At 36.2% G+C, this 25,894-nt stretch overlaps 1 protein-coding gene across 1 annotated transcript in view; it reads left to right on the forward strand.

Moving 5' to 3' along the window:
- Positions 1-25,894, forward strand: part of HAT1 (histone acetyltransferase 1) — an 86,152-nt gene that overhangs the window by 25,630 nt on the left and 34,628 nt on the right. Inside the window, exons 3-4 of the mRNA XM_007494368.3 lie at positions 13,472-13,547; positions 15,504-15,624. Of these exons, the coding sequence (XP_007494430.1) occupies positions 13,472-13,547; positions 15,504-15,624 (197 nt within the window). The remainder of the gene's footprint in view (positions 1-13,471; positions 13,548-15,503; positions 15,625-25,894) is intronic.

Genomic DNA, 25,894 nt, shown 5'->3' on the forward strand with positions numbered 1-25,894 from the left:
GAGTTTATCTTTATCTTGTATATACTTTATGTGTACATAGTTGTTGGTATGTTGTCTCCCCCCTTTACCCTGAACTCCTCAAAAGCAAGGACTCTTTTTACCTTTCTTTATATCCCTAGGGCTTAGCAAGTGCCTTATATCGAGGAAGCTCTTAAAAATGCTTGTTGACTTGATTGTACAATCCCCACCAGCTCTAAATCTTTGATTCTATGAACCTTAAGAACATGTAATTTCCTTGAGTATACCTAGCCTTGGAGTTTAGCTTTTACCAATAGCAGATAAGAACATGTCCATAGACTTAAGAGCTTTGCTTGAAGTTCAGAAAAGTTAGATGACATCTCCATCTTCACAGAGCTAGAGAACTTGGTTTTTCATGACTCTAGTAGTTTATCTCTGCTGTTTTTCTTAGTTACATATTAAAGCTGACCTTTGGTTTCTGTAGATTTTGGATCTATGTTTTCAAAAGTATATTGTATTTATTTTGAAGTAATTTTGTTAAGATTCTGTCACTAATTTTAATTAGATAAGGAAATAATGAAGACTATGACTTGTTTGCATTTTAAAGCAGTTTTCAGAATTTTCTTTAGAGAGGATAAGTTGAAGAATAAGTGCTTCTAAATATGTTAAATGTGATAGCATTAAAGTTTTACAGATAGGAGTTTTTTGGTGTTAATATTAAGTAAAGTGTGTAGATGTGTGTGTTTGATATATACCAACACATGGTATATAATTATACCTGTTTTATGTACTTGATTTACTTGGAAGTACATTATTTTGGTAACTAAGAATTCATCAACAAAGCTGCTGAGCATTCAAAAGGTATATCATAAAGTCTGTGTACTAAACCTTTATGGAACCCAAACGTTTTACTTATATTTAAACAAAATTGCTTTTTCTAATTTTCTGTGTAGATCCTGTTGCAGGAAGGGGTGTGTCTGGATAGGATTCTCCTGGAGATAGGCTTGGAGAAGTGGCAAGTTACTTCAGATAGTGATTAGCCTGAGGCTAATTTACTGTCCAGGCAAGCTGAACTTATAAGACTTGGTGAAGTAAAGAAAATGTTAAGTAGAGTATATTAAATATAATTTAAGAAAACAAGTGAAGTAGTTTATCATTTTATAATTCCATTAAACATTTTTTCTTTATGAAGGATAAGCCTCTGGTTATATGCAAAATTAATATATGTGGAATATTTCATTCTCCAGGAATATTAACAAGATATATACATATATATGAAAATTTTTATTAACATCTGCTTGTTAATGAGGTGTTCTGTGTAATTGAGGGTTAATTAGAAATATTTTTTTGTTTCAGAATGATTATGTAAATTAGTAAGTAGTACAATGATCTGTGGTTTAATTGATGTGGATCCTCCCTACACTGATTTAGATTGAAATATTCTATACCTCAGTTAGATAGTCTTCATAAATTGCTCTGATCAAAACCACATTCCCTACTGGACAACGTTTTGGTGATGAGCTTTTCTCTTGTTCTCAGATAACTGGCAATTCATCAGTGAGCCTATATCAGCCTTTTCAGACCTTTGTCATGCTAGAATTTATATTCTGATACAGCTTTGAGGTGTACAAGGTCACTAACAATCATAGCAGGCTAACTTTAGTGGAAGTTTGGGGTCATTCTTTTTGGTTACTATTTCTAAGTTTTGTTCATTTAACAAATGAGTTCTCCTAGTCAAATAACTAACCAAACTTCTTTAAACAACCTTTTTACTTTAGAAGTATAACTAATGAAAAACAGTTGGAATACTGAGGCGGCCAAAAGAGCCTGAAAAGTAAGCAAACGCTTGTTCTCCTTGCCTGCAGTGACATGGAAGCCAAGGGCAATTCTTGTTTAGAATATGAACCCATTTGTGACATACTACAAGGGATGGTGGAAAACTGAGCAATGGTATCTCAAAACATTGAAAAGAAGAACCTGCTGAAAGAAATTGGCATGAGATCCCTATATGTTTTTTGAAGAAATGACAATAACCCTTAAAAGAAGATGAAGTTGGAAAGAATATCTGGATTTGAACAGACTTGTAGATAAGAACTCAGTTCTAGAGGTATTACAATTTTGAAGGTATTCTGGGATTAGCCTTTCAGGATATCTCAAGGAGCATAAGATTTCCAAAGGATAAAAGATCGTGGAGAGTTTTTATTGAAAATATAATTAGGAAGACATCAACAATTAGTTATACACATTCCTTTTTTATCTCTAAAGTTTTCCAGGAAATAGTCTCTGCATTTATTGCGAGTATCTTAGATGAATATAGGATATAGACTACTTGTACTAGGGAGGTCATGGATTCATTGAAGTATATATATGACCACAATGGGAGTTTTACTGGCACTAGAGTAAAATTAGATACACCACATGGATAATCTGGTATTTTGGCAGTACTAAAACAAAAAGATTACTGTTAGTATGTAGCTAGTACCATATCCTTTATGGGGGAGTTTTGTGAAAATACAGATAAAAAATTAATACAAGATAAAACAGCATAGAAGAAATTCCACACCTATGAAATTACAGATACACCAAAGTAACATTTAAGAAATATATGTGTTTTTATGGGAAAAGACATTGCAGGATATAAGCTGCTTGAGAGCCAGTCCCATTTCATTTATTGTCTTTATATCTACTTATATGTATATATATTTATATGTCTCTCTCTCTATATATATATATATATAAAGGCTCATCATCAAAACGTTGTCCAGTAGGGAATGTGGTTTTGATCAGAGCAATATATCTATTGTATGTATATCCTTTGATCAGAGCAATTGTCTACATATCCTTAGTTTCTAGCAAAGTGTTGGGGACATACGTGTTTAACAAATTATTTTCACTTGCAAAAGATATAAACATGCATTATTAGATGTAGTTTCTGCCCTTCAATATCCTGTACAGATTTTATATGAAAGGCGTGTGAATATCAAATTAGTGAGGATAGTATAGTAAATATAATAAAGTCTTTAAATGTAGATAATCTCTTTAGTAATCTCTGAATTATAATTTGAATTTTAATTGTAATTAAGATATAAATAGTTGGACTAAATGTGTATCAACCCTGGGACATATCCTTGAAGTTAGTGTTTTTAGTTAGACTGTGAGGGATAAGCAGGATTAATAAAGGGGAAAAAAGGAGTGAGTATATTCTAAGCAATTTATTATTCCTGTTAAAGTGTTTTATATTGGCTTCCAGTTTAAACAAGTCCAGATTAGTTATTTAAGTTTACCCATGGTGTTTATGTATTCAAAGGATTATAGATCTAGAACTAGAAGAGACCACAAAGTCTATTCAGTCCAAATCCCTCATTTTATATAAGGAAATTGAGGCATATTGAAAGGTAAGTGACTTGTCCAAAGTCACAGAGATAGAAAATGTCATAAGAGAGCTTTGAATATAGTTTCTCTGACTCCAGAGCCAATGATTACCCCACTATACAGTTAGATTGGATGAAATAAGTGTTCATAAATACAGGATTATAGAATTTTAACTTAGAACTCTAGTTCATCTAGTTGAACTGCCTTTATTTTATAGATAAAGAACTGAAACCCAGGAGACTTAAGGGAATTGCCCAGTAATAACTTCCATCTATTATAGGCCTCTAAAGTTAACAATGCATCTTCCTCATAACCCTGTGAGGTAAGTAGTTCAAATATTATTCCTATTTTACAAGTGAGGAAGAAATTGAGGCTGAGAGATTATGATTTTGTTTATGGTCATTCAGCTAGTAAATGTTAGGACCCAAGATTTGATCATAATGTTGACTGAGATCTCCTGAGTGTTAGTCCAGAGATCTTTCCATTATGCCATGCACCCTATACTCAAAAGTCATAGAACTAGAGTCGGGATATAAAACTAGAATGCCAGTGTATTGTTAGTGTAATGCACATTCCAGTCATAAAATTTCTCATTCTAAATTATGTATGTGATATAAAATGCATTTAATTGGATCTTTAGCAGTGTTACCTACCCTTTTGTTCTTTAATTCTTTTCTTGTAGGGAATTGAAATGTGGTTAGGAAGTTAAGAAAGTGGCAGAGAAAAAATTTAGGTCTGACCAGAAATGAATAACATTGTTTATGGTATGTTAGGTACTTTAGAATAACCATAATGTTTTGGGGAATGTTTTGCTAAAGGATGAGATAAAAGTATAATTTTGGTGCCTGGATTGGATATAAAAATTTATGATTTCTTAATAAGCAACTAGTTTGACTTGCAAAAATATAAACAAATAATCATCAGTCTGTCTGAACCAAAAAAAGCTTAAATACCATATTTCAAGAGAACACAAATGAAAATTGCTCAAATCTCTAACAATAGTGATGGCAAACCTTTAAGAGACTGAATGCCCAAACTGCAGCCCTCAAGTTATGAGTGAGTCCCCGCCTCACCCCAGACAGGGGAGGGAGAAAGCACTCCCATTGAACTGCTGATTAGAGGGGAGGGTCATGTGAGAAATATCCTTAGGGGAGAGGGATGGGATCAGCCTCCTCCAGCATGTGTGCCATAGGTTTGCCAGCACAATCTTAGAATCATAGGTTAAAGTGAAAGGAGAAAGAATTCATTAGTTACCTGCTGAAAGAAATCTCAAAATGAAAACTCCCAGGAACATCATCAAAATCCAGGGTTCCCATATAGAAAACAAAGCAACCATAAACAAGAATTCAGATACATAGGAGCCACGGTCAGGATAACAAATGTTTTAGAAGCTACCTTTATGAAGTAGTGGAAAGCTTGGAATATGATATTCCAAAAGGTAAATGGTATAAGCTTACTAATAAAAATAAATTAACCAGCAAAATGGATTATAATCAATCTTAAAGTGTGAAAAAATAGACTTTAAATAAAATTAAGAACTTCAAAATATTCTTGATGAAAAGACCAGAACTGAGTTTCAATGAAATGAAAACTTAGGAGTAAAGAGAAAAGTAGAAAGGTACACATGTGATAAGATGCTTATATGTTACTAGGGAGACAAAAAAACAATGTCTTCTCAGAACCCTGATATCTTCAAGCACCATAGAAAAAGGTAAAAATGACAGACAGAAGATCTGGGTATGGTTTTAGAAGACAAATGGGGAAGCCTAGAGGACCATATTGGGGATGGAAGGAGAGAAAAATCATTATAGCTGGATTAGATGAAAAAGTATTCAAACATGGAGAAAGGAATGGAGAGAATAGGTATCCAACAAATCTTACTTTTCATTTGAACTAAAGAAAAAAAAGTTGAACACAAATATACATACCCGAAGATTTTAATTATTATTATTCCATTCAACTGGGAGATAGGAAGGAGGAGAGAGATTTAAAGAGAGTAGAATAAAGAATAAAGGTGTCTTAACCAAAATAAATTACATGATTGAAGGAGGTCTGTATGAAGAGAGAATTCAGAAGAAAGAAAGAGTAAAACCTGTTACTGTTTAATTTATAGATTATAAATATGTTTATAGCTTAGGAAAAGTTTTCTACTACAACTTTCTATTTCTAAAGTAGACACTGGGAGCAGAGAAAAAAGGTAAAAGATGACAGAATCAAGGAAATTAGAAAATAATCATAACAGTGGATAGTATGAATTAAGACTACCCCCATCACCACTATCACCAAACCCTCTTCCCCCAATGGAAAAGATTAGCAGACTGGATTAGAAAATAGAATCCTATAATACTTTTTTTTTCCACAAAAAAACCATTTGAAATAGGATTCATATAGACTTTAGCATAATTGATTATGTTTCAGATGAATTAGAAAAGGCAGGGGTAGCAATAATTTCAGAAAAAATATTTTATGTATATGTAGGCAAGGTAAGAAGAGGAATTAAATTCTTTTTTAAAAAATTTTTAAACCCTTACCTTTTGTCTTAGAATCAATACTGAATATCTGTTCCAAGGCAACAAAGTGGTAAGGGCTAGGCAATTGGGGCAATAGTGGCTTGCCCAAGGTTACGTAGCTAGGGTGTATGAGGCCAAATTTCAACCTAGAACCTCCCATTTCAATACCTGGCTCTCTACTGAGGATCTACTGAGCCACTTAGCTGCCCCAGAATTTCATTATTCTTACTATTATGCTTAATATAAATGCATAGCATGAATACTTAAAGGAAAAGTTAAGTGAATTTCAGAGAGAAATGGACAGTAAAACTATAATAGTAGGTACCTCAATCTTAGTTGTACTTTAGAATTAGACAGATATAGCAAAAAGATTATACTTGAGTAGAACTTTTGAAAAATTAGAGATGATAGATCATTGCTATTACTAAGTGGAAACAAATGGAAACCGCCTGGGCTATAGTTTGCTGATCCCTACTCTTTACTATCTTATTTGGTTATCCCTTCAATTCCCACAAGTTCAATTATCAGCTCTATGCCAGTGATTCCCAGATCTATCTATCTAGTGCAAGTCTCTCTGCTGAGCTGTATTCATGCTTAACTAAATGCTTCTTGGACATCTCAAACTGCAGGCATCTTAAACTCAATATATTTTCTTTCCTTCTAAATCCCATTCTTCCTTCATGTTCCTTTTAACTGTCAAGGGCATTACCATTCTTTCAGTTGTCCTATAACCGTGGTATCATCCTTGCTGCCTTACCATCACTCACATACCAATCCATTGATAAATTGTATTGTATCTACTTTCATGAGATTGCTTGTATTTATCTCCTTTCATTTATTCATGCATCTACAATCCCATATTAGTCTCTTATCACCTTTCCTAATCTGTTGTAATAGCTTTCTAACTGATCTCCCTGTCTCAAGTCTCTCCAATCTATCCTCCATTAATTTGCCAAAGTGATTTTGCTAAAGCATGAATTTGACCATGTCTTTTATTTTTATTTATTTTTAACTCTTACCTTCCTCTTCAGAATCAATACTGTGAATTGGTTCTATAGCAGAAGAGTGATATGGGCTAGGCAATGGGGGTTAAGTGACTTGCCCAGGGTCACATAGCTAGAAGTGTTTGAAGTTAGATTTGAACCCAGGACCTTCCATCTCTAGGCCTGGCTCACAATCTACTGAGCAACCTAGCTGCCCCTTGACCATGTCTTTTATACTTTGATAATGAACTTACAAGCTCCTTGTTATCCTGTTAGGTATTTAAAATTCTTTTTAACTGGGCTGCCTCCTACCTTTTCAGCCATCTTACATACCATATTGACTCACTCTTTTAGCTACACTTACCTACTTGTAATTCCTTCAATAAGACACCATGTTCCATCACCATGCCTTTGCATTTGTTTTCTCCCATCCCTTTGCACTTGTTTTCTCCCATCCCTTTCACATCTTCCTCCTAATTTCCCTGATTTTCCTCAAGGCTTGACTCAAAGTCTACCTTTTTGTAGGTATTTCCCCCCTACCCCACCCCCAGTTACTAATTCATTCCCCTTTCATATTACCTTCCATCTACTTATTATTTTGTTTTCTTAGGATTTAGCCCAATTCCTGGCCCATAGTAAGTACTTAATAAATTATTCTTGACTGACTTTAGTTTGTTGTTCAAGGAACAATATCTTTACTAATCCTAGGAAGCCCAGATCTCTCAACACAATGAAAAAACTGAGAATACTTAACTTCTCATTTCTTCATGTGTCTTGATTAGTTTCCTAGTATCTTTTCAACCTCCCATAATGTAAAGGTGCTCAGAGACTTCCCCTTCTAAAGCTTGTCCCTGTTATTTTGCGGATGGCAACAAGCAAGAATGATTTTCCTGTGGTCATATTATAGGTTAAAAAACATAGTATAGTTTTAGAGTTGTAAGGGACCATAGATGTCATAGAATTCAGCATTCTTGTGCATTTTTTGAAAATTAAAGATTCCTCTCTTTTAAGCGTTTGGAATGAATTTTAAACTTAATTATAATTAGAGAAAGTATGCTTGGAAATGTTAAACTGTTCTGATTGATCACATAAGGTACCAACTTTTATTTTATAGCTAAAAATAATTTGTCAATAGTATTGTAAATATATGTAAAAGATACTTTTGAAATATTCAAAAGAACTTGTTCTCATGGATTGTGGTACCTAAGGGGGGGGGGGGTGTGAACCATTATACTCCACTATTTTTCCTGTAGCAGTAATACTAATAACTCAAAATTGATTCAGTAACAACTGACATCTGAAGTAATATAATTTCCATTTTACATGATGAGACTTGCCAGTAGAGTCAGCTGGTGGTGCAGTAGATGGAGTAATAGGCTTTGAGTTAGGAAGAACTGAGTACTAGCTTTGTGACCTTGGGCAAGTCACTTAACCTCTATTTGCTTCATTTTCCCCAACTATAAAATGGAGATCATAATATCTACTTCTGAGGGTTGTTGTAAGGATCAAATGGGATGGTATTAGCACAATCCCCACAACATAGCAGGCACTATATAAATAGTTATTCCCACTCTTTCTTTCAATGTAGTATAACCAATAAGTATGAGAGATGGATTTCAAACTCAGATCTCTCCTAATGTCCAGTACAGGTCACTATCCTATATGCTATACTGCCTTGGTTAACTAGTTCTCCCTTCTTTTTTTTTAACCTGCCATCATGGAGGAAAAGGAGATGGGTAGAGATTTGAAGTACCAAATGAAAAGGTTAATTACTTATAGTTTTAAAAGTTCCTTTATATTTCATTATTGTGCTTTGTCATATGAATCTTACATATTTATGTATTATAAGTATATAATATGACTATACCTGTATTTGTGTTTTATCCACTTACTAGACCCTAGGTTCCATGAAGCCAGAGATTATGTCTATTCAGTGCTAATATTATACCTACTATAGCACTTTGCACATAATAATTGCTTAATATGTTTGTATTTTGTATTATAATTTTCATTTAAATCCTATGTAAGCTGCAGAATATTTGTTCCCTACTGCCATTGGCATTGTATTTTTTTCTTCAGTCTGGCCCTGGAATTCAGACTTACTTTTAGTATCCTAGAAATGCAAGTAACTGGCTAGATCTTATAGAAATATATCTTTTCAATCCTTTAACATGACCTTAGTCTGAAGCTAAGCAGAGACTCCTGTTTTGCCCTCAATCTCAGCCATCTTGGATTTCCTCATCCTGAAAGTTCTAGCTAAAATCTGGAGTATTCTGTCCTCTTTCTCCACCTCCTCCTTAGTTTTTTTTTTTTATGTTTTGTTTGAGAATTTTGTTTTAGCTCCATTTGAAATAATTTAATTCTTTTATCTTTTTTCACTTAGCTCTGAAATAATTTGTCTAGCCATCAATGGAACAAGGCCCTTCTCTTGCCTTTTATATCAGGCTATTATCTTGCCTTCCAAAAGATCAGTGGATACCTGATGCCTTTCTGTAGTCCTCAAGGATCTAACCACTGCTATCACATAACCCTGAGTCTTCTTTGGGTCTTTCCTGCCACTGTTCCCACTTCTTAAGTCTAAAAGCTATGTGCTGAAATAATTATAACCCCCCAAATTGTATGAACATATAGTAATAACAAAATTTTCACCCTCAAAATACATAGCCAAAATAATTTTATCACAAGAACTTCACAAAGAGGCATGATTCCAAATGAAAATGGAAAAGTTCAAAACTTTTCTCAGTAACTTTTTTTACCTACCATTAATTAAGGATTAGAATTTTGATCAATAAAATTAAATAATCCTACAAAGAAAATTTGATTAAAGGACTTAGATTCAAATTGACATATATAATTTGAAAACTTTTAATTTAGAATTATCTATGATATATGTATACTTACAGATATTGAAGTCCTCCATATTTTTTTGTGAATGATACTGTGCTTATTTCACCAAATTCTGAAACTTTTTTTTTTAACTCTTACCTTCGTCTTGGAATCAAGTATTGATTCCAAGGCAGAAGAGTGGTAAGGGCTAGACAATGGGGGTCAAGTGACTTGCCCAGGGTCACACAGTTGGGAAGTCTGAGGTCAGATTTGAACCTAGAACCTCCCATCTCTAGGCCTGGCTCTCAATCCACTGAGCTACCGAGCTGCTCCCTCTGAGACATTTTCAAAGCCATGTAAAGAACCATAATAATATAGAAGAATTTTGCCCAGGCATTCACACAGGATAAAAACAAATTGATGAAGAATGCAAATTATCCAGACTGCTACATAGAGAAAGAGAATGCTCATGTGGAGAGAGAAAAAGAGTGTATGTGTGTACATATGTACGTACAACATATGTACTGCATATGGATAACTGATGGACATTAAAATTGGATAATGAATTAGGCCCAGTGGGTAGAACAGGAGAAGAGGGTTAAATTTCCTTTGGGAACTTGCAAAGTTCTTTCAGAGATCCCAAACTACTCTCTTAAAGAAAGACACATCTCTTTTTAGAACAATATTCTTTCTGTGGTATTGTATCTCTTTGAATCAAGAAGTGCTATAGTCTTTGAAGAACTGGGGCAATAAAGAGGCGCCTCGTGAGTGTGTATTAACTCTTTGACCTTCCTAAAGACCAACTTTGGAGAGGTGGCATAAAGGCTTCTGACAGGAACTTATAATCAGAAAATTTGACTGGTACATAGAAAGAAGAAAGAATGCATTGATAGGCATTGTGCTCTATTCATGTCCTCTTGAGGTAGGAGACCTCAGGGAAGCACCAAGCACATTGATTGAACGTGTAGGCAGGGAGTGTGGGTAATAAGGATGAGTATATTAACAGAGATTACTGCATTGATGGAATCACAAATACATTTGGAATCATTTAGATTTTTTTTTAAACCCTCATCTTCTGTCTTTAGAAACAATACTGTATGTTGGTTCTAAGGCAGAAGAGTGGTAAGGGCTTGGCAATGTAGTTAAGTGATTTACCCAGGGTCACACAGCTGGGAAGTATCTGTGGCCACATTTGAACTCAGAACCTCTCCACTCTAGTTTTGGTTCTCAATACATGGAGCTAATTAACTGCTCCTATAATTTAGATTCTTTGAATGTAATTTGTAAGAATAATTATACTTTAAATGTTCAAGGGAAAATGGTTTGGGAGAATTAACAAAATACAAGATTTTTATTTAGTTATAAACTAAAACTAATATAAATGATCCCTTATTTTTTGCTTAATTATATACTCTTTTTAACAATAGGTAACATTATTAAGTCCTCACAAATGACAAAGTTAGAATAATGCAATCACTACGTTATTTCTCTAAAACTTTCCTTAAGGCATTGATAATTATACAGATTTCTATATCTTGTGCCTGGCTTATTAGGAGCTTTTAAGAAACTGGACAGGGTTTTTAATGAAACCAAACAATACAATTACTTTCTTACTGGCTCTTTCTTCCTTATTTCTATACCTTCTTTCCATTTTTCTGTGTTTTTAGATTTGAATTGGAACTAGAATTGCATTTTCTTTCAGTGACTTATTTAAATTAAGCAGAATATGTGGGTTCTTCAGCACTAAAATAATAGTACAATAAAAGTCTGTCTAAAGATGTTAAAAGGCATTCTGCCCCATTTCTAACAACTAAGTGTTGTCTTAGGACTCGTAAACACTAAGGCACTTAGGAATCAATCAGGCAGACATCATAACCTCCAAGCAGTGGTTTGGGATGAAAAGTAAATAAGCTGGAAATTATAGTTAAGGAAGATCCTTTTATTATGGGACTAGCTGAAGGAAAATCAAAATTATTCAGCATGAACCACATCTATTTGGCCTTGAATTGTTAGTGATACTCATTATGGAACCTAAGAAAGGAAACATGTGGCATGACTTTCAACTAGCCCACGTATATATTTTTGTTCTATTGGGAAGAAGTAGGAGGAAGTCTCAATAAGATGAAATATGTACTAAATGACACATGTAAAACTGATGTGCAATCTCTTACCTAACAAGTAAGTAACACAGTTGTTAGAGTATTGGACTTGGAGTCAGGAAGACCTGAGTTCACTTTTAGCTTTAGACATTAATTCATGTGACTCTGGACAAGGCACTTAATATTAAGTCTTTTGTCAACTTCAGTTTCCTCATTATAAAATGGTGACCCTAATAGGACCTGCCTCTTAGGGTTGTTGTGGGGAGTAAATGAGATGATATTTCTAAAATGCTTTGTAAGCCAATAGGTGCTTTAGAAGTGCTAGAAATTATCACCCCTTACCCCTATCACCCATACCTATACCATCAACTGTTTGACATTATAGATATATAATCTAGATGTAGTGTCAAAAGGTAATTTAAAATGTTATCCTAATATCAACATCAATAAAGTTAAGTATAGCTTTATAAAGTGGCCATTTTGAAGAAAAGGAGTCTTCTACCTCATAATATACATGTTTGGGGGAGAGATACACTGAGAAAAGGGGGAGGAGGAAGAGATTAGGGGACAACTAGTGTGACTCAGTAGATTGAAAGCCACACCTAGAGATGGGAGGTCCTGGGTTCAAATTTAACCTCATATAGTTCCTAGCTGTGTGTCCCTGGGTATGTCACTTCACTCCTATTGTCTAGCCCTTACTGCTCTTCTGCCTTAGAACCAATACACAATATTGGTTCTAAGGCAGAAGGTAAGGGGTGGGTTTTTTTGGTTTTGTTTTTGTTTTTAAGAAAGAAAGAGAATGGAAGGAGAAAAGGTGGTGGTGGGGGGTTCTTATCATTTTATAACTATACTTTGTAAAGATTAAAATTAATATACAATAGCTAAATATTATATTTTTATAAAGTTTTATTAGTAACTAAAGCAAAAGAATTCAGCCTGATCACAGGTCAAAAAGAGAGCATGGGAGGAGCATACATCCACTTGACTACCAATAACATGATCTTGCCAACATGGAGATGTAGGAGAGTTTATAGGGAATTTTGGGAAATACTAAGGACTTCTGGAGAATAAAGTCAAAGGTTCAAAAAAAAAAGGAAAAAAAAAACAACTTAAAACTAAGGTCCTTTATAAATCCTGTATAAGGAGCCTAAAAATAAGCAAGTGGCACTATCATTCATGAGCAAAATCAATTGTTCCTGAAATTCATAGTATTTCTGTTTGGATTTGTTAAACAGTGGCTAGATGAAAAAATATTTTTATGTTTATTGACTTGTAGGTATATCTAGACTAGTGGTTCTCAAAGTGTAGTCTGGGAACCTCTGGGATTACCTAACATCCTTTCAGAGGATATGCAGGGTCATTATTTTCATAATAATACTAAGACATTTTAATTTCTAATGCCATAAAAATATTGACAGATATTACCTAAATAAGTACTCTTTGAGCAGTCTTTATAAAATTTTAAGAATATTGAAACTGAAAAGTTTGAGAACATTGATTAAGACAAGTAACTATTCATTTTTCTGTCTTATCTATCTCTTTCATATTAGATTTAGAGTATTTCAGCATTGAAACTTCAATATTGAATTCAGAATTGTCTCATAAAAATCTAGTCAATTGTCTCTATAGAAGAAAGATAAAAATTGGTGAAACCCTGGATGACTATAATGGAACTGCTTCTATTGTGTGTATGTATATTTTATATATCTTTTTTTTTTAATAGTTCGCTTTGCTGAGGATATTGACAATGACAGCACAACTTTTAATCCTGAATACAGCCATCAAATATTTGGGGATGAGTAAGTATTATGGCAACATAAAACTAAATATAAATAGGATACATGCATTTATTCTTTAGCTTCATTCACATAGCTATTAATTTTATATTTATTGTGTCCCTTTTACATTACATATCATATTTTCTTGTATTGGGAATTTTTTTGATAGTAAGATTCTAGGTATGTTGTACTCCTTAAAAACCAGAAGTTTTTAAGAAACTTTTTTATTATAATTTTGGTTGTATAAACAAACAGGTAATAGGAAAACTATTAAGAAAAGGAACTTCCAGAATATGTCATGAGATCTCAGTTCAGTTGTGATTAGTATTAATCAACCTGAGTCATGACAGGATCTTAAAATACTTTTTGATTCATCAGAGAATTTAAATTACATTTGATATCATCTCATATTTTTATTCTCTCTGATGGTTTTATTTTGTATCACATGTTTGGTAACTCTTAAGTTAACCAAAAAATTAAAATAACTATAACATTCCTTCACCACTTTTGATTAAGTGGACTTTTACTATATTATGGAATTGTTGTTTTAGTGAATAATTGTGCTATTATGCACAAAAAGACCTTGACTTTTTAAAAATGTCAACTAAGAATGTACGCCCATTGTCAGTCATAGCTGTTCTTTATATCAGCATTTTTCTGTGGATTTTAATTTGGTTTTATCAGGATTTGAACATAAATTCCAAGAATTTTAACTCATTAACAGTAGCTCATGATTTTTATTATCTTGATCATATGTTAACTTTCACTGATTGTTATTTGTATTCAGTTAAATATTGCTCAGTTTCACTGGGGTAATGTTCATGAATGCTATCATTTTATAGAATAAATAGCTCTTTATAGTATAATCTACTTGAAGAAATATTGATGCATTAATCTTTTTTTTGCATGTTCCTTTTTAAAAAGAGAACTAATAATATTTTCATATAAAAGTTGGCCCTTCATTGTTTTAAAAAATTAGATCTGTGGAGGCAGTGGGTAGCTCAGTGGATTGAGAACCAGGCCTAGAGACGGGAGGTCCTGGGTTCAAATTTGAATCCACATGTCCTGGCTGTGTGACCCTGAACAAGTCACTTAACCCCCATTGCCTTTTTTAAAAAATTAGATCTGAAATGGAAAAACAATTATACTTCACTTTCTAATTTTCTCTTGAATAGAAGACAGTATTAGAAGCATATTGTATTCCTCTGTGTTTTTATTATTCTCTGTAATGACAAGAACTGTAAGGGCTAAGTGATAAGTGCCACAGCTTTGGGGCACATTTCACCCAACAGACATTCTTGTGTATATTGTTAATTCATTTTTAAATCTTGTAATATATATCCTTTTAAAAAAATGGTGTGTTACTGTGCCATTCTTTTAGGTGGTCTACAAGACAAGTAGCTAGATGAAATTTTCTGTCTTAATTCCTTGTCCACTTATTCTAGTATCACCATTATCAAGTCTCTGAAATTATAATAAAAGCTTGCCCACATTTTTCTGCAGTAGCCTAGAATGAATTTTGGAAATGCTGTTGTTTTTAAATGCATTTCATAGGTCTCTCATGGCAATATAATCTTATTGGAAATTACCTAACTAAATTTATTTCACTTAGAAGGCAGCAGGGAAATTTTATGACCCTTTTTGTCTGAGTTTATCCATTTGAATGTGACAGTGCCTACCTACAACCTCAACTCCATATTTCTCAGAGGGTTTAGGATGTTGTTACCACCCTTTTCGTAGAAGGGAGCAGTACAGTTGAGGGACCACTTAGACTTTTGATTGACTGAGGTCCTGGTTCAACACTTTCTTTTTTTTTTTTAATACAGAGCTACTTAAATTTTTTTTACAAATGTTTATTTGTTTTTATGAGAACAATGAGAAATATTTTATTGCATTCAAATGGAAACCATAAATAGGTTGGTATGATCCTTATTTCTTTTGGGTTTTTGATTGCTTCTTATTTTTTTTCCCTTCCAGTGAAACTGTCTTTGGTTACAAGGGCCTTAAGATCATTTTGTACTATAATGCTGGTAACCTGTCAACACTGTTTCGAATTGAATATGCATCTAAAGTTAGTGAAAATTTCGACTGTGTAGAGGTAAAAGTAGAAATAAAATTACATTTTCACTGTACTTTTAATTGTTTAAAATATTACATTCTAAGCATTTTAGGTAAGAGAGGACTATTTTATCTACTTTTAGAATACATAGAGTAAATGATCAGTTGTGACTTCTACTACTCATTAAATTATGTAGCCATTTTTTCCTACTCCTCCTGATACCTTAGACTTTTTTCTATACACTGTTTCACCTTGACTTTTTGTCTGAACATTGCATTTTCTTTTCAAACACTTAAAGTTCTCTTCCCATTGCTTTTTTATTATGGATCAAGAAAATTTTATTTAGAAGGTTCGCTGCTGCACATTTTATGTAAAAGGAATGGAACTCATTGGGATAGAAGAAAATATCTAAATTCTCCTTTCAGAAACTTTGTAAACTATTTTTACAGTTTCCCTTAGTAGTCACTATTTTCATACTTCTGATTCAGATCTCATAGAGATTTTGTTACTATTGTCTCATGAGGACTTCAAGGCAAGAGTGAAGTTGAGTATTTTGAGTATGTTTTTCTGTATTTCAAAATCCAAACATAGGCTGTTTTTGTTTTGTTCAACTTCCAAAAAGATTTATTCTTTCTCCTAAAAATGCTCCCTTTTTTATTCATCAAGATATTAATTTTTTGTTTAACCAGTCCCTAAATTTCCTGTGCTATTAAAAATGATGAACTATGGTGCTTATGCTTTCTACATTTGGTATACAGCTATCTTCCCTTCTACAACTTCTATTGAGTATTTTGCAAAATCCACCTGCCAAAATCTGTATCGTTTATTCCCTTATAAACTTCATTCTCACCTAGTTTTTATAGTATTTTGTCTGTTCAGGAAAGCTATATCCTAATAACAAAAGGTTTTTCCATCAGCTTTCATTGAGAATTACAAGGCTGAAATGGAAAGTTTTTATTATTATTATTCAATACAAATACAAGACAGTATTCAGTTTCTTTGTTCATCACTCCTTTGAAGTGAATACCTCAGACTTGTAGAATCAATGCTTAGAATCAGGTACTGCTTTTTCTCTTAATTGGTAGTTGGCTAATGATATCAGGATCCATGCCCTCTTTATCATAAGTCACTGTGTTTCCAGGATCTTTAAGTTTCTACTTGAAAGATTTCTATAATTCTTTAATTCTATAATTCTTCCATAATTTTTTTTCAGAGGAATTTTATATTTATATAAAATGAACAGTTCACATGGTTATCAAGTATTTGAAGTATTCCCAGTGTTTCAGTTCATAGCTTGCCAAAATTTCTACTATTTCATCTTCACAAATAAATACATTTAATCAAATCACACCAGTTATCACTGGATCAGTCAAAAAACGTAGAATTTTAACAACTTCAATTTTGAAGAGTTTGATGACAGATATTTCCTTTAGTTACTTCTACTGATAATCCTTATGGAATTCTGCTAAGGCCCACTTGCAAGAGACTCATCAGTTCCATGACTACTTTAGCCTAGACTATGTTTTCTTGATACCAATGTCTCTTCTATAAAATGGATGGATACATTCTTGCAAGGTTTCTTTTAAATCTTATTTTTGTAAATGAATCCTGTTTCCCTTTGATTTATTAAAAAATTAGAAAAATTCTTTTAGAAAAGTTCTTATTAGACATAATAAAATTGCATTTGGTAATGACACAAACTGTATAATTGAAATTACCAAACTTAACTCAGAAGAAAAGGTAGAAAAAAAGCACTGCCTGCTTTTTCTTACGATCCTAATGAATGCAAATATTTGCATGTACAGAGAGAAAAAGAATTGTATATAAAGCCATTGATCTCTTTTGTGTATTGTTTGATTTTTAATGTGATGGGTTTTTTCCAAATTTTTTCTACTTCTCATGAAATCTCCTCCTTTCCCTCACTTATAACAAATACATATAGTTAAGCCAAACAGATCCACATACTTGTATGTATTGTACAGTAGTCTCTCAGTGATCGAGAATGACTATTGTCTTTGTGCAGTTTCATCTACGGTGTACCCTCATGTGGCTTTGGAGTCCAAAGGCTGAAGTGCAAAGTTTGTGGCACATGGGGCATGGGACTCCAGTTGTTATGGGAGGTGCGGTTGTGGCCTGGTGTCGGCGTTCATGCGCAGTGGCAAGATGTCGACATCACTCATCTTCAAAGGTGATGGCGGCATGGTTAATGTGGGTTCGCCAGCTGCTTCTGTCAGAGGCAGCGAGTTCTACTTGCTTTGGTGTAATGCCAGCCCACTTCAAGTTGGACTTTAGCTGATCCTTGAATCTTTTCTTTGGTCGGCCTTGTTTCCTGAGTCCAGCTGACAGTTCACCGTAGAATACCTGTCTTGGTATTCTCTGTGGGTCCATGCGGATGACATGTCCAGACCATCGTAGCTGGGTTTTGAGGACCATTACTTCGATGCTGGTGGAGTTGGCTCTGTCGAGGACTTTCTGATTGGTGATTCGGTCCTGCCATCAGATCCTCATGATTGACCGGAGAGAGCGTTGGTGGAATTGCTCCAACTGCTTCATATGCTTCCGGTACAGTGTCTATGTCTCACAGCCGTACAGGAGCAAGCTGAGGACCACTGCATTATACACTTTGAGCTTCGTCGCAGTGCTTACACCTCTGTGTTGGAGGACTTTGGAGCTCAGCCGCCCAAGTGCCTGGCTGGCCTTTTGGATCCTGGCATTAATCTCGTGGTCTAGGGACCCGTTGTTGGCGATGGTGCTGTCCAGGTACTTGAAAGTGTTGATGTTAGAAAGCTGCGTGCCGTCGATTGTAATGCACGGCTGGTTAGTTGGCCTCTCTGGTGCAGGTTGGAACAGCACCTCTGTTTTGCTGAGGCTGATAGTCAGGCCAAACAGTTTTGTTGCGGTGGAGAACCTGTCCACAATGGTTTGGAGATGATTTTCTTGGTGGGCCATGAGAGCACAGTCATCTGCAAAGAGAGCTTCTAGGATGAGTCTCTCTGTTGTCTTTGTTTTTGCAGTCAGGTGGCGAAGGTCGAATAGTGAGCCATCCAGTCGTATTTGATGTAGATGCCCAGGTCTAGATCCATCACAGCATGTCGTAATACTTGGGTGAAAAATAGGTTGAATAGTACTGGAGCGAGGACACAGCCTTGTTTCATGCCATTGGAGCTGTTGAAGCAATCGGAAGTCTCTCCACCAAATAGGACTTCCCTTTCATGTCGACATGAAAGAGCTGGATCAGTTTGACGAATTTTGCTGATCAACTGAGCTTGCTGAGGATCACTGTGTCAAACGCATTTGTCAAGTCTATGAAGACAATGTAGAGACTCAGGTTCTGCTCAAGGCATTTTTCCTGCATTTGCTGCACTGTGAAGACCATGTCGATGGTGCTACGATCTGGTCGGAAGCCGCATTGTGATTCAGGCAGGTTCTGCTCTGAAACAGATGACAGGAGTCTGTTGAGTATAACACGGGCAAGGATCTTTCCAGCAGTGGAGAGTAGTGAGATGCCTCTGTAGTTGTCACAGGCTGCTGTTCTTGTATAGGGCTACGATGGAGGCATCTCTGAGTTCTGGGGGCATGTCTTCCTCTTCCCATATGCTGGTCAGTACTATGTGGAATGCCTGGAGCGCCTTTCCATTTAAGGCCTTGTACACCTCGGTTGGGATCCCGTCTTTACCGGGTGCCTTGCCTGCACTCATTTGTTTAATGGCTTTTTGGACTTCCTCTATTGAAGGAGGGACATCAAGTTGTTCAATGGAGTGGTTTTGGGGGATCTGGTCAAGGGCGCTTTGGTCGACTGAAGAGGGTCGGTTGAGAAGCTGACTGAAGTGTTCTTTCCACCTGTTGCTGATGCCTTTTTTATCTTTTATGATAGTATCACCGTTTGAGGATAGCAAGGGAGTGGTGGTGGGTTTTGATGGTCCATAGACAGTCTTGAGGGCACTAAAAAATTGTTTGTAGTTTTTCATATCAGCAAACCGCTGGATTTCTTCTGCCTTTTTTTCCCACCATCGGTCTTGCAACTTCCTGATCTCACGCTGCGCCGTCACTTGGAGAGACTTGAATCTGTCCTTTTTAGGAGCAGAGTTTGGGTTATTTTGCCACTCCATAAAGGCTTTGTTCTTCTTGCTCAATAGGTCTTCAATAGCAGTGTTGTTCTCGTCGAACTAGTCCTGGTGGTTGTTTTGGGCCTAGGACTGCCTTTGATGTTTCCTTCACTGCGTCTCTAAACTGGTTCCATTTCTCGGTTGAGCTTCCAGTGAGTGGTCCCTTGGCAGACAGCTTGCTTGTCCAGGCAGGACTGGGATGTTTGCAAATAAGATGGATCTCTAAGACTACTCACCTTGTAAAATGCGCAAACGTTTTGGATGGTGAGGCGCAATGCGCATTAGAAGAGTCGCTCTAACCAATTGGTGGTCTATCCAGCATTCTGCTCCTCTCGTGGCTCTGGTGATCTTTACATCCTGGATGTCTTGCCGACTTAAAATGATGTAGTCAATGAGATGCCACTGTTTTGTTCTTGGGTGCATCCACATTGTTTTATATTTGTTTGCCATTCTGAACACAGTGTTCGTGATGGCTATGCCTAAATGGGTAAGTCCTTTTTTACAGCTGTAGTCTACCATGTCTCCTTTGGAAAGATGGGGAAACATGTTTTGAGTCATGAGGTTTCTAGAGATTCATGATTGGGAATTGCATTGGTCAGAATTTCTCAGTCTGGAAGAGTTGTTTTCCTTCACAATGTAGGAATTGTCCTAGGCCCTTTTACTTCCTATCAATTCATATAAACCTTTTTAGACTTCTCCGAGTCTGACACTTTCATTATTTCTTAGAGTACAATAATATTCCATTACCTTTATACACCATAATTTGTTCAGCCATTTTCTATTGATGAAGATTCCCAAACAAGGGAATTACATTAAATATTTAAAAGTTTTTATTTTACCTATACTGGATGGAAATCTTTTAAAAGGCATTTCATTTGTGCCATAAATAGTTTATTGAGCAAATTTAACCTTTTTTACACATTTTTATATTTGACTATAACACAGGCATAACCCTGGACTTCTATTTTGAGTTCTTGTCTATTTTTATAGGTTTTTAGTATCTTCCTTTGCTCATGATTATCATTAATTACTATTAGTATATCTACCTCTAATAGCTGGCCAGTTGATTGTGATATCTGATAAAAAGTTTTTTAGAATTAGGGTGCAAAATAAGAATATACAAGCTTCAAATAAGTTTGTAAGTGATTTTATTGCATGGAAGAATTCATTTTGGCTCCTCAGGAGCCTTTTTCCTCCTCCACTTGTGTTTTTTGCTCCATGTTCCAAATTGGTTGAAGAGATATCAAGCTGTAGTGGGATAGGGACTGAGGACAAAATCGATTTCACTGGTATATGGAGCTTAATGGTAAAGAAACTGCCACACCTAATGCAGATCAGTAGCTCCTATCCTGGTTATAGTCTTAGCAGGACTCTAGTATTCATTTATATTCAGTGTACATTTGTGTGCATTTAAAATGGCATTGGAGGTGAGACCAAAGGTAAATTGTGATGACTCCAGTTTTTAAAAAAGATTGTTTCTAGGGTTCTGACATGTAATTTCATTGGTTCAGGGAGTTCCTAGTGAAGAAACTTTCTATACCTGTGCAGATCTGCAACTATGTTGCAAGTTAATAGCCTTAAAGCCAGGGGTCCCCAAACTTTTAACACAGGGGGTCAGTTCACTGTACCTCAGACCATTGGACCAAACTATAAAAAAAGCTATGAACAAATCCCTATGCACACTGCACATATCTTATTTAAAAATAAAAACAAAACAAAACGGGAACAAATACAATATTTAAAATAAAGAACAAGTAAAGGTAAATCAACAAACTGACCAGTATTTCAGTGGGAACTATGGGCCTGCTTTTTGCTAATGAAATGGTCAATGTCCGGTTCCATATTTGTCACTGCTAGCCATAACAAGTGATGCAAGTGTGCATCAGTTAGTCTAGATCTGGTTAGAGATTTCAGATGTTTCATTCTGGAAAAAGTCTGTTCACAGACATAAGTGCTGCCAAAGATGGTTGCCATTCTGAGTGCATGGTTCCTGAGATTAGGATATGTCTCAGAGAGATGCATAGAAATTGGGCAAGCTTCTTGACTTGAATGCATCTTTCAGAGAGTCACAATTCTGCAGTTCAGCCACTTCTATTTGGTAAATTGTATCCACATTTTCAGTGTTAATAGAAAATGGGTTACGGAAAAACTATGTCCTGTTCATGGAGATGAAGCTCTTTAAATCTGAATTGGAACTCCTTTTGCAACTTTTCCAGCGAATCCACACATGTTTCTTTTAAGAATGCAATCAAGGGTTTTTCCACTAACAGATTTTGAGTTAAGGGGAGATGGCAGAAATTTTCCTCCTTCACTTGTTTGATAAGGAGGCCTAATTTTACTTCAAATGCTTTCACATGTGATTGCATATCACAGATGAGCTTCCCTTTTCCTTGAAGTTGCACATTGAAACTGTTGAGTAGCTCTGTTACATCTGACAGAAAGGCAAGGTGCCATTTCCATTTTGCATCATTGAGCTCTGATACTTCTTTATTTTTTGAAAGCATATAAGCTGTAATCTATGGAAATAAGTCATAGAAATGGCTCATAAGTCTCTCTCAACTCAGCCAGCGGACTTCTGTGTGGTACAGAACATCTTCATAGGCAATATTTAGTTCAGACAGAAATTCCTGAAATTGTCTGTGCTTTAGTGCATTAGCTCTAATGAAGTTTACACAAGATACCACAATTTTCATAAAGAGTCCCACTTCAGTGATTTACTACATAGCAGTGCTTGTTGGTGGATGAGACAGTGTATGGCAATTGGATGAGAATGGTTATGTTTGTCATCTCTTGTTTAATGTGAATAATTATTCCTTTCTTAGACGACCCCCCCCCCCCCTCCCCATACTAGGAGCACCATCAGTTGTCACACTGGCTAGTTTAGCCTACTCCAGCTCCAAATCCTTCACAGTTTGGGAAACCTTTTCATAGATAATCACTCCTGTAGTTGTTCCTTTGATGCTTTGCAGTGCAGCAAGCTCTTCTGTGACTTTGAAATTGTCATTCTTCCCACAAATAAAATTAGAAGTTGTGCAGAATCATGAACATCATTGCTCTCGTTGAGTGCCAAGGAAAAGTAGGAAAGTTTTCTTGCAGAGTTTTGCAAATGCTGATGCAAATTGTCTCCCATTTCTTTAATCCTTCATGTAATTGTAGATCCTGAAAGATTTAACTCTACTAAATAAGTCTGCCTTTTCTGGACACATTTTTTTGGCAACAGAAAGAAGGCACTCTTTAACAAATCCTTCCTCTACTAATGGTCTGTCAGTGCACACTATTAGCTTGGAAACTTGAAAACTTGCTCACAGTAATGAATTATTTAGCTGCTTCTGCTTCACAAAAGTATTTTGCTGAATTGTCAATGTATTTTTCAGTTTTCATATTTTATCTTTTCTTACATCTCCAACCAAACAAATCATATCTATCTTTATGTTGAGTTTGATAGTGTCGATGTAAAGTTGTATTCTTTGAACACAGACACTATATTTTGGCATATTAAACACACAACACACAGCTCTTTCCTTGTACTGCATGAAAAAGTAATCATAAGTCCACTGTTCTTTGAATATCCTACACTCTGAGTCAATTTTTCTCTTTCTTCATCATTGTTTCTTAGGGATTCCAAATTGCTATTAGTAAAATACATACATACATATCCCTACAAAAACAATATGCCAACAATAATTTTGCCCACACTAAGGCATACAGACTGCACTGCCCATCAATGCAGTCTGATCTGTGTCCGTTAATGCAGCCTTCCCAGTCCACATCATTTCAGCCTCACCAGTGGTCATATTGGTGGAACTACACTTTTACCTCAGGCTTATACTGGTGCAGTGTGGGAACCGGCACGATTACAGAGCCGGTTCCTCCACTACCTTTCCAGTTCACGCTACCCTGTGCGAACCACACTGTGATCTGTGAACTCACACAGGAATCTGATCGCATGGGTAAGACCCTATTATAGGGGCCATTATGTTGTGCATCTGGGGGAGTATGGGGGCCATTGTACTACCGTGTTTCCCCTAAAATAAGACACCGTCATATTAATTTGACCCCCCCAAAAACAGGGGGTGTCTTATAAAACACCCAGTGGCAGTGGTGTACTTCTCACAGTAGAGGCCCACAGGCCAGATCACCGCTATCCGATGCCTGTATATAGTACTGGAGCTGGTGCTGGGCCTGCGACACTGTATACTGCCGTCTGGGATAGCAGAGGCTACAGCACTGGCTGTGATGGGCCGGTCACACCTTGCACAGGCCTATTGCCACCACCACTATACCAGGCAGCAGTATACACAGTGCGGAATCCCCTTCCCCAGATCGCTGCTCACCATGCTGATGTCTTCCATTGTGTAGCCGCATAATCCTTTGCGTGGCGCCTCGTTCTCATTCAATTACTCTCAGAACAAGGTGCCATGCAAAGGATTATGTCATCAGAAGTAGTACTGTACGTGAGTGATGCCATGCTTTGCGGCACTGCCACATACAGTACTCCAGGAGCGCAGGATGTGGATGCATCCTGTGCTCCTCTCACCACCAATGAAAGAGGTGCCCCTTCTGGAAGTGCAGTGAGGGCCAGATAAATGGCCTCAGGGGACTGCAGTTTGGGGACCTCTGCCTTAAAGTATTACATAAGGAATTTTAAAGGTTAAATAACTTTCTTAGACAGTCTGAGTGACTTCCATCTGTCCCAAAGCAAATTCATCCTCCCCTGCAGTTTACCACTTCTTCCCGTGCTGCTTGATCTTCAGCCTCAGATGAGAAGAGGAGCCAGTCCGTTCTCAGTCCATGTGCCTTCCATCTCCTGTGTGTGTCCCCTAAGGGAAGGCAGCAGGAGACAAAGCTGGGCAGATATTCTCTGATCTTTGGCTTTCTATTTCTGGCAATGCCTGACTTAGGGGAAGAAGAAGAAATTTGGTGGGGAATGGGACTTCCTTCTTGTGTTTTGCAAGTTTGACTTCAATCTTTTGCTGCTCCATCTCTTGCTTAATTTCTAACTTTTGAAGTGAAGAGGAGTAGTGAAAGTGTCTCCCATCTAACCACGTGCCTTCTATTTCATGTTATATTTGTCTCCAGCCTGATCTCTAGCCACCTTTGAGAAGAATAGTGACCCTTCCACTCAACAATGGACACTCTTACCCCATCATACTCTATACATCCCAGTTATTCTGAAACCCTATAGGTCATCATCCAAATTCTCTTATTACCCATACCCTCCCCATACCACCTGAGTCTTTATTCTCATACCTCTTCAGCCCTCCTACCCTAATGTTCTAACCAAATCCCCCCCTTCTCTACTTCTTCTGTTGTGATTCTTCCAAAGGCAACAAACTTCCTTCATCCTAAAGTTTTTCTTCTGCTCCTTCCATTTATTAGCAGTTACTGAAACCTGGCACCTCCAATGACACAGTCTTCCTGGCCACCATTCCTAGTATTGAAGGCACTTTATTCATTTGCTTTGGCTTACTGGCCAAAGAGGGAGTTGCAAAACTGTTGCTCCCTTTTTGCCACTTCAGAATGTTTCCCCTTCTCTATCTTAGAAGTTCATCCTATACATATCTACCTCCTAATCAAAATCCTGATAGCTGTTGTCAATGAATTTGGTACATGGCTCACAATATTTTTATCCACTTCAACTCCTGTCCTCATACAACTGCAACATGTAAATTAAGTCTTTCTCAAACACTGTAACCATTTATTTCCTCAACCAATACCCTTCCCATAAACTACTCCTACAACCCATTTCAGCTATACACAAAGGTGGTCATGCCCCTGATCTTGCTGTTGCTCATAAATCTACTACCTCAGGGGCAGCTAGGATAGAGAGCCAGGCTCAGAGACAAAGTCTTGGATTCAAATTGTAGTTCAGACTCTTGAGTCCCTTCCTTATCATTTTGCCAATTGCAGAGCCTCCCGAGCATTAGCCTTGGGTCACTGTCACCATCTACAATACACGCTGATCCTATATCTTTCTGCTAAAGAAGATGAAGAAAATCACACAAATGTTCTGATTGGAGTCATTACAAGTTTATACCACACCACCTCAACAAGACTGTCATTGCTGCTAGACATTCCTGTTTTGCTACCTTAAGCATTCATTATGCCATTTTCTACAGTAGCTCTTCTAAACCTATTCCTTTCTCCTCAGACTTTTCAAGGCTCCCACACACACACCTGAGAACTTTGCTTCCTATTTTATA

The sequence above is a fragment of the Monodelphis domestica genome, chromosome 4 (genome assembly GCF_027887165.1).
Source record: "Monodelphis domestica isolate mMonDom1 chromosome 4, mMonDom1.pri, whole genome shotgun sequence".
NCBI classification, from domain to species: Eukaryota; Metazoa; Chordata; class Mammalia; order Didelphimorphia; family Didelphidae; genus Monodelphis; species Monodelphis domestica.